Genomic DNA, 10,481 nt, shown 5'->3' with positions numbered 1-10,481 from the left:
TGCGCAGTTACTGCTGTTAATTTCAGATAGTTACAGTTGTTGTTTTCAATAGCCAAAACCCAGTTTAGCCTGTTAAATACCAAATAAACATCTTGTTTGTGTGTACTTTTATTCTTTCTTGTTTGTTGCTTGATAAAATAAATAAATAAATTGGAAATCGGAATCGGCCAGTTTGCTTGTAAAAAATCGGTATCGGCTATGAAAAATCATGATCGTGCATCACTATCATATTGTATATTGTTTTATATATTTTGTAAGTCGTTTTGAATAAAACCTTCTTCTAAATGCATATGTAACCTAAATGTATAATAATAATAATAATAGCTATTATTATTATTTTAATTTATAGGCTAAATAATTTAGTACACTTAAGACAGTAAAATGTTTGTCATAAAATAATTCATGAATGCTTTATTTTTAAATAACCTCTTACAGTTTTGTAGCTGTGTTTGTGTACTATTCATTCTTAACATATTTAATTCATACATTCACAGACTTATTTAGGTGATTTTATTATACTAAGCATTTTCCCCCAGAGTTAGATGCATGCTTCACTGTTAAAGTTATTATTAAATAACTAGGCCTATTATAACATTGCATTCAGTTAGAGAGCAAAGGAATGACAACATAACCGGTACATTATTGGTTTTGTATTGCTTTTTACCTTCTCTCGAAACTCTGTTTTATTTTTTATTTTTTAGAAAATTCAGGAAATTTTTTATTCTTCTTTTTATAAAATAAATGCTAAAAAGAAGACTATTTTGTGAGTGCGGATCATGGTCTCATACTATGAAAAATAATGTTTAATAAACATACTATGCATCCGTGGTTGAATCTGCCGGTGGGGGTGGGGCCACAAATCCGTGAGTTTACAAACCCGAGGGAACGGATTGCGAAAGCGTGCGCACGGATTATGAATTTGTGGGTACGGATTCAAAAACCGAAGGTACGGTTTACAAAATCTGAGCGCATTCGTGAGTAAGGTTTATTTATCCGTGGGCACGATTTGTTAAACCGAGGGAACAGTTTAAGAAATTGTGAGTATGGTTTATAAACTGAGGAAACGGATTGTTTTTTTTCTCCTACAGGTGACTTCCCGGGCTCAGTATGAAACATATTGGTTAAAGTAAGAATATCCAAGCAAAAAATGGGTTTAGATTACATTGGCTGTTTTTTTGATAATGACATAGTTGTCATGTTGTAGTCAGGTTCACTGATGTCATCAGTGGTAATGAATAATATAGCTTGTTATTTATCACAACTGCATATTAACAAAATAATATGAAGATCTTTACAAAACACTTTGCACACCAAGTTCAGAACATCTGTACTATTCAGACATGCAGACATCAAGAATCAGCATATGAATCTCAACAATGGTGACGAGCATCAGACAGATTCATGCTGCAGTGCATTCTGGGTGCACCAATCATAACTCATCCATGGCTTCCAGCATGCATTGCGTCATGAATAAATTATGCAGCTGCATTGTTTTAGTATTTTCTTTTATTTTTACTATTTGCTTTTATTTTTTGTTGTGACTTTTTACTGCCTGTTTTTGTCACATTCAAAAATCACATAAACAGTATCAGAATATTTTGTCACCCAGTGCATTCTGGGTGCACCAATCATAACTCATCCATGGCTTCCAGCATGCATTGCGTCATGAATAAATTATGCAGCTGCATTGTTTTAGTATTTTCTTTTATTTTTACTATTTGCTTTTATTTTTTGTTGTGACTTTTTACTGCCTGTTTTTGTCACATTCAAAAATCACATAAACAGTATCAGAATATTTTGTCACCATTGCTGAGATTCACATGCTGATTCTTCATGTCTATGAGTGCCAGTGTTCAAACCTCTTTAAAAGTCATATTTATAAAAGTCACTTATAAAGTTTTTCTGACATTGTTATCTCATATAACTGCAACAACATTCATATGGTATCAAAACTTAAAGCCCGGGATACACTGCATGATTTTTGGCTGTCCCAGATGAAAGATAGCCATCGTGAAGCAATCATGGCGATTTCTGTGATCGTGGCTCTTAATTGGTGGTCCTATGTCATACAGTGAGAGAGGTTCAAAGACGGGCGTTTTCCTGGTTTTGTGACCGAAGATAGCCTTAGAACAAAATTATAAATGCAACACTTTTGTTTTTGCCCCCATTTTTCATGAGCTGAACTCAAAGATCTAAGACTTTTTCTATGTACACAAAAGGCCTATTTCTCTCAAATATTTTTCACAAATCTGTTTAAATCTGTGTTAGTGAGCACGTCTCCTTTGCCGAGATAATTCATCCACCTCACAGGTGTGGCATATCAAGATGCTGATTAGACAGCATGATTATTGCACAGGTGTGCCTTGCCAAAAATAGAACTTTTTTATTTTAAAAACAAACAAGCAAGCCCTGTCCAGATTTAAAATGTAGTGCAAAAGTAACGTAACGCATTACTTTCCATAAAAAGTAACTAAGTAACGTAGTTATGGACCGTAGGAGTATAGCAATATTGTAATGCATTACTTTTAAAAGTAACTTTCCCCAACACTGCCGGTGAGTATGCTGGCCATGCAAGAACTGGGATGTTTTCAGCTTCCAGGAATTGTGTACAGATCCTTACAACATGGGGCCGTGCATTATCATGCTGCAACATGAGGTGATGGTCGTGGATGAATGGCACAACAATGGGCCTCAGGATCTCGTCACAGTATGTAATGCACTCTGTGCATTCAAAATGCCATCAATAAAATGCACCTGTGTTCGTTGTCCATAACATACGCCTGCCCATACCATAACCCCATGGGCCACTCGATCCACAACATTGACATCAGCAAACCGCTCACCCACACGACGCCATACACGCTGTATGGCGTCGTGTGGGTGAGCGGTTTGCTGATGTCAATGTTGTGGATCGAGTGGCCCATGGTGGCGGTGGGGTTAGGATATGGGCAGGCGTATGTTATGGACAACAAACACAGGTGCATTTTATTGATGGCATTTTGAATGCACAGAGATACCGTGATGAGATCCTGAGGCCCATTGTTGTGCCATTGATCCACGACCATCACCTCATGTTGCAGCATGATAATGCACGGCCCCATGTTGCAAGGATCTGTACACAATTCCTGGAAGCTGAAAACATCCCAGTTCTTGCATGGCCAGCATACTCACCGAACATGTCACCCATTGAGCATGTTTGGGATGCTCTGGATCGGCGTATACAACAGCGTGTTCCAGTTCCTGCCAATATCCAGCAACTTCGCACAGCCATTGAAAAGGAGTGGACTAACATTCCACAAGCCACAATTAACAACCTGATCAACTCTATGCAAAGGAGATGTGTTGCACTGCGTGAGGCAAATGGTGGTCACAGCAGATACTGACTGGTGTGCCGTTCTCAAGCCCGCCGTCTCTGCTCACTCTAGCCCTCCGGCCGTTCCTCACACTAGCCCCCGGCCTCTGCTCACTCTAGGCTTCCGCCACTCAAAACCTTCCAAAAATATACACGACTAGAAATCAGTGGTTAAGTTTTATTTACAACACTGTTCCAGAACACTTCAACCCAAATATTCAGATGTGTGCAGCCCATTTTATGGAGGACCGTTTCCTGATCCTGGGACAGCAGACTACAATGCTGGCTGTTCTGACTCAAAGACTGTAAGTAAGTTTTTTTATATTTAAAGAGTTTTTATATTTTATATATTTAAAGCGAGTTTTTTGGGCAGTGTAGAGTAGGGCTTGTTGTTTGTCATTTCTCCGATCACAAATGCAGACATGGTTTTATGTTTACACGGCGCGATGCAATGCACGCAAAGCAGTTATTGTAAATGAAATGATCACAGATAATAGTTTTGATGTACTCTACTTGACTGAAACCTGGCTAAAACCAAATGATTATATTGGTCTAAATAAGTCTACTCCACCAAGCTACTGTTATAAGCAGTGGCGGCTCGTGGGTTTTAAAATAGAGGAGGCACACTAATTGTATTGGTCTGGGATCCGTGCCGATTGTTATTATTATTATTTGCTTAACCAATTTAAAATGGCTTTTTGGTTGCTTTTAGTCAGAAAACGTAAAGAAAAGTAAACGACACATACAGCCAGATCAATTTCACTTACCTGGCCTATCACTTGAAGCAAACATCTATCCTTTCTTAAAAGTCTGTGTTAAAAGAGAGCTGCCTGTTGCGCCATTTAATTAAGCGACTGCTGTAGCCTATATCCAGCTTAGGCTGTTTTCCCTAAATTTGTATATATACTGTTTGAATGACAGCTTGGTAAATCTGTTGGCAATCAAATATTCAATATCGCTACTCATAAGTACTTGGTACATTATCAGCGCAGCGGCAGACGTTCAAACTAATATCACGTAATTTAGTCTCTATGATGCTTGGAGCCCCGTCAGACTGATTGTGGCGGCGGTGTTGCAACAATATATAGTGATATACTCAATGTTACTCAGAAGACAAGTTACAGGATTAACTCATTCTAAATACTAATGCTTAATGTTACACTGTCAGATATGCAAAAGTAAATTGAGACACTCCATATGACCTTCAATCTGTCAGAGCCACTTCCACTTTAAATCACTTTCGTGGTGCAGTTACACCAATTCCACATCTGCCCCGCCCCTATTAAAATGCAACCAATTGCAAGTACTTTTACATGCACACATGTCCAGCATCACCTCTGTTTCTTAGAGCAAGCACACAATGCACACAACGGTGAGGTCAAATGTAGTTAGCTTACCATGTTGGACAAATTAGTCACTAGTCACAAATTAGTCACAAATTGGACACTAGTTAACAAACTCTTGGTGCAATAGGTAAGCAATGCTTTAAATCTGAGCATTTCTCAAAAACACTTGTTTTTTTAAAAAATGCAGTAAAAACAGTAATATTGTGAAATAGTATTACAATTTAAAATAAATATATTTTTTAATATTTTAAAATGCAATTTATTCCTGTGACGCCAAAGCTGAATTACCAGCAGCCATTACTCCAGTCTTCTGTGGCACATGATCCTTCAGAAATCATTCTAATATGCTGATTTGCTGCTCAAAAAACATATGTTGTGCTGATTATCAGTATCAGGTCATACTTAGAAGGGAGAGGTTATTATGTGAGTATAGGAGAGCATAAGTCTAAGTGGATGTCCATGACATGCAGAGTCCTACAAGGCTCAATTCTTGCACCGCTCTTGTTTAGCTTGTATATGCTCCCACTAAGTTCTACTAAACTCGTAGTCTTGAGCGCAAATGGAGAAAAACTAACTTGGAAGTTTTTAGAATTGCGTGGAAAAACAGTATGTCCAGCTATAGACAGGCTCTAAAAGCTGCCAGGGCCGAGCATTTCCACAAACTCATAGAAAATAACCAAAACAATCCAAGGTTTTTATTTAGCACAGTGGCTAGATTAACAAATAACCAGACGCCACCCGATCTAAATATTCCCATATTAATATTATCTAATATTCACACAGTTTTATAGTAATGACTTTATGAATTTCTTCACTGATAAAATAGATAACATAAGAAATACAATAACAAATGTAGATTCTACAGCGTATAATACTTCAGCTTCATTCATCGCACCAAAAGATAAACTGCAGTGCTTTACAACTATAGGACAGGAAGAGCTAAATAAACTTATCACTGCATCTAAACCAACAACATGCCTGTTAGATCCTGTACCCACTAAATTACTAAAATAGTTTTTACCTGTAGCAGAAGAACTGCTTCTCAATATTATTAAGTCGTCGTTGTCTTTAGGTCACGTCCCAAAAACATTCAAGCTGACAGTTATTCAGCCTCTTATTAATAAACCACAACTAGATCATTGTGAACTGGCAAGTTACAGACCCATTTCAAATCTTCCTTTTACAGTACGTCTAAAATTTTAGAAAAAGTTGTCTGCGCAATTGTGCTCCTTCCTGCAAAAAAATTATCTCTATGAAGAATTTCAGTCAGGTTTCAGGCCCCACCATAGCACAGAAACCGCACTTGTTAAAATTACAAATGACTTGCTTCTTGCGTCAGACCAAGGCTGCATCTCATTGCTAGTTTTACATGATCATAGTGCTGCATTCAATACTATAGATCATGACATACTCATAGATCGATTACAAAACTATACAGGTATTCAAGGGCAGACTTTACGATGGTTTAGATCCTACCTGTTCGATCGCTACCACTATGTTCATTTAAATTGGGAGTCATCTCAATTATCACCAGTAAAATATGGAGTGCCACAAGGATCTGTCCTAGGTCCTCTGCTATTTTCAATATACATGTTGCCCCTTGGTAATATTATTAGAAAATATGGGATTAGTTTCCACTGTTATGCTGATGATACTCGACTATATATCTCAACAAGACCAGATGAAAATTATCTAAGCTAACACGGTGTGTTAAAAATGTAAAAGATTGGATGACCAATAATTTTCTCTTATTAAATTCGGATAAGACCGAGATATTATTTATTGGACCAGAAGACAGTACACAGTACATCCGTCTAGTTGCAAATTGTAATCCAAGAGATTCTGTTACTTCCTCTACAGTCAAAAATCTAGGTGTTATATTAGATAGCAACTTGTCTTTTGAAAATCATATTTCCCATGTTACAAAAACAGCATTCTTCGATCTTAGAAACATTGCCAAGTTACAAAACATGTTACCTGTTTCTGATTCGGAAAAGCTAGCTCATGCATTCATGACCTCTAGACTGGACTATTGTAATGCACTGCTAGGTGGTTGTCCTGCATCTTCAATAAACAAGATAGTCCAATAGATACAGATAGTCCAAAATGCAGCGGCTAGAGTCCTGGTCAAGAAAATATGATCATATTACCCCAATTTTACAGTCTCCGCACTGGCTACCTATTAAGTTCTGTATCAGTTACAAAATATTATTACTTACCTATAAGGCCCTTAATGGTTTAGCTCCTGCGTACCTAACTAGTATTCTACTACGCTACAATCCATCACGCTCCCTAAGGTCGCAAAACTCTGGACTGTGATTAACATCCCGTGGTAACTAGGATTTACACAAGTTCAATCTGGATCCAGAACACCTGAGAAGAGATGATGCCAACCCCTCAGAGGACCTCAGATTATGCCAACCCTGAAACAACATACCGAACTACCAAATTTTGCTAAAGTTTGATTGCATCATATAATAATTGCTGTTAATAGTGTTAATCGTCTGTTTGATTATGTCTTTAATTGATTTTTCCGTACATTTCTGCCATATGTGCATTAACTGACAGTCACCACTGATAGGCTAACACTAAATATTGCAGAAACTTAATTTGTTGTAAAATTGCTTTGCAATGATTTGTATCGTGAAAAGCACTATACAAATAAACTTGAATTGAATTTTCCTGAAGACGTCTGAGTGTGGTGACTCTTGATCAGAGGTCCAGGGGTCATAAAGTAAAAGTCCTGTCATATGTTTATTCCACCCATGAACTCAGACAGCTGATTTCACCAGCTTTGTGCAGCAGTCAAGTTACATATGGATTCAGCTTTTCTATTTTAGTGGCCATTGATCAGCTTTGTATTGGTCTACATATTACTTTATATGTATAAGATGGTTTGGAAATTAAATGTGAGGGTAAGAGTAGGTGTGATGCACAATTGTTTGATTTAGATTTTTTTTCTTCATTTCTTAATACTTCTTTGCAGAGGACTGTTATGTTGGGACACACACACACACACACAAATACTCACACAAAACCAACCTTGAAAATGGAGTTTAAATTCTTCTTTGCTGTAGATGATTCTGATTCTTTAGGTTTTTGACTGTCAATCAAATATTGCAAAACACTGTTTTGACAACTATTGCATATTTTTGTAAATATGTATTTTTGCATTTAATACACATCAGTAAATTAATAAATAATATATATTTATTATAATGTAAGCTGAACAACACCTCAGATCAGCAGATGAGTCTCCCGAGCTGAATTGAATTGGACGATACATTGACGCGTCACTCTTCACGGACACACAGCTGGGTTCAGGAGATTCATTCTCATACAGACTGAAACACAACAGCAATACAAACTGTTTCTGAAAATATCACACTACTCTGACAGAAACACCTTTACTCTTTCAACCTCCCTTTAATTATTTGTCAGGTAATTCTGAATTACTGAATGAAAAGATTAAAGCGTTATCTTTCTGTAAATAAAAGGAATCTGCCCCATGTGCACTTATCATTCATTCAGTATAGAATACAATACACAAATATACACATAGATACAGACTGATGGAAACGTCCAGCAGCAGAGGTTTAAAGTCCAGGGGTCAGAAAGTAAAAGTCCTGCCATATGTTTATTCCACCCATGAACTCAGCCAGCTGATTTCACCAGAGGAGGAACCAAGTCATTCCTTTGAAGTCACAAGCAAGTCTCAAGTCAAATCCCAAGTCCTCAAAGAGTTAAAGTTAATGAGATAATTAAGTGACTAATTAAACGATGTGCATTAGTGATGAACACCTGCTGTTATTGAGAATTACAGAGGATCAGGTGTTGATGTTTTATTGGTTAAAATGATGTCACCATCATGGAGATCAGTGTTTGCTTTAGTTGGGCTTGTGACTTGAAAGGTATGACTTGGATTCTTCTCTGGTGAAAACAACTGTCTTGAGTTCATGGGTGGAATAAACATATGGCATGGCTTGAAATTTCGGATCCCTAGATTTTACACATCTGCGGACACCTGGTAATAATGTCTATAATACACCACATTTGCAGTATATATGACGCTCATAATATCTCACCTGGGCTCAACACACGAGTTGTCTTCTCTGCAGAGATCTGAAAGATTTTTCCTCACAGACTCATCGATGTGTTCAGGTAAATCTGAATCAACCCACTGAACCAGACTATAAATGGTAATGCTGTTGTAATATGCATTTATTGTTTCTGAACATTAAATGTGTAAAACATTTAAAGTTTTCTCACCGCTTGACTGTCTTTATGTTTATTTCAGGTTCTTCAGAGAGATTCATTCTGAAGGCTGTGGTTTCATTTAAAAGCAGATGTTTGTCCGCAGAGTGAGTTATGAATCATCTCAGCAATTAATTCTCTCAAATCCACCTCTGACTCAAAACACTTAGTCCAAAGTAATGGCCTGCACACATAAAAAAACTATTTTATCCTGAAATTATTTACACAGAATCATAATTTTCACAAAGAGCATAACTTCAGACAAGCACTGTGTTAAATGAAAATAAAGGTGGAATCTGTCAATTTACAGACTTTGTGTTTTTATCTCTTTATGTTGTTTACAGTGTTTTTTTTTGCTAACAAGCATTGTTCAATACTGAAGCCACATTTTCTAAACTTTTCACACAGTCTGCATTACCAACATGAATCTTGGCCAAACAGTTAACCTCACTTCCAAAACTCACTCAGACCAACAAAACACTTAATGTATGTCTCAGAGTAAGCTTGTTCCACCATAACACCGGCCACAATTCCCATTCAGAAAACAGACATTTCATTCATAACTCACTGACCTTAAAACCACAAACAATATGGAGCATTGCATAAATTATGAACTTTTACTCTATCGTTGAAGTTTGAATTATTATTTATTATACACAAGTATTTCATTATACAGTGAGAATAAATTTTTTTTATTTTACTGACTGTATTACAGCACAAGGAATGAATGAGAAAAACAACATTTTCTCCCTATATATTTATATACCAAAAGATATAGGGGAAACAAAGCTTGGATTACTGAAGCAATAAAACAAACAAAAAAAGCAATAAAAACAACAACAACAAAACATAATTTACCAAATTTACTTGTGAAAATAAAAAATAAATTAAAAGTGAACTGGAGACTGTAATTGTGTGTGTGTGTGTGTCATCCCTGTGATAGACTCTCCATCTGTCCAGGGGTTTTTCCTGCCTATGACCCAGGAAAGCCTCCAGCCTCCAGCCTCCCCATGACCCTACATAGGACGAGTCCTTTGGAAAGTGTATGAAAGAGTAGGTTGGATGGATGTACTGTACTGCGAGAGTCCTAGTCCTCCCTCTCTCTGCCACTCTTGCCCCCTCCCCCCAGTCCGCATCGACTTCTGTTTCGCTGAATGTGTGAAGAGTTTTGAAAATGTGGCTTCAGGATTGAACAATGCTTGTTAGCAATTGAAAAAAACTAAACAAAACTGTAAACATATCTGATTCAGCTTATAGTTGTACTTCACTTTAAACCAGTCTGGACTGATTCTGACTATCCAAAATTACACTGAAATAGTGATACTCACTGTGTTCTTCTCTCTCAATGTTGTTTACTTCCTCATATGACAAAATGGATCCTTCTATAATAGTTTCACTTTCATGCGTCACCTGACAAGGAGGAGCTTAAGTAAAACCTTTCAGCTGGGACTCACCCACGATGCTGTCGGCACAGACACTATGACAGCTGTTAAACTGAATATACAGTGGGTACGGAAAGTATTCAGACC

At 37.1% G+C, this 10,481-nt stretch overlaps 1 protein-coding gene and 1 long non-coding RNA gene across 9 annotated transcripts in view; one reads left to right on the top strand and one right to left on the bottom strand.

Moving 5' to 3' along the window:
* Positions 1-7,988, bottom strand: part of LOC107588436 (NACHT, LRR and PYD domains-containing protein 12-like) — a 107,467-nt gene extending 99,479 nt beyond the window's left edge. For all 8 annotated transcript variants that reach the window (XM_016276521.1, XM_016276522.1, XM_016276526.1 and 5 more), the window contains exons 1-2: positions 7,935-7,988; positions 7,741-7,801 (exon numbers count right to left, since the gene is read on the bottom strand). In XM_016276521.1, coding sequence (XP_016132007.1) covers positions 7,741-7,801; positions 7,935-7,984 — 111 coding nt within the window. In that variant the 5' untranslated portion in view covers positions 7,985-7,988. The remainder of the gene's footprint in view (positions 1-7,740; positions 7,802-7,934) is intronic.
* Positions 7,989-8,673: 685 nt separating this feature from the next.
* LOC107588444 (uncharacterized) lies at positions 8,674-10,096 on the top strand. The gene is made up of 3 exons (XR_001609579.1): positions 8,674-8,859; positions 8,996-9,059; positions 9,896-10,096. It is a non-coding gene; the product is annotated as an uncharacterized lncRNA (long non-coding RNA).
* The last annotated feature ends 385 nt before the right edge of the window (positions 10,097-10,481 follow it).

Source organism: Sinocyclocheilus grahami, unplaced genomic scaffold (genome assembly GCF_001515645.1).
Source record: "Sinocyclocheilus grahami isolate Dianchi unplaced genomic scaffold, SAMN03320097.WGS_v1.1 scaffold103.1, whole genome shotgun sequence".
Classification (NCBI taxonomy): Eukaryota; Metazoa; Chordata; class Actinopteri; order Cypriniformes; family Cyprinidae; genus Sinocyclocheilus; species Sinocyclocheilus grahami.
This window is presented reverse-complemented; position numbering and strand designations above follow the sequence as displayed.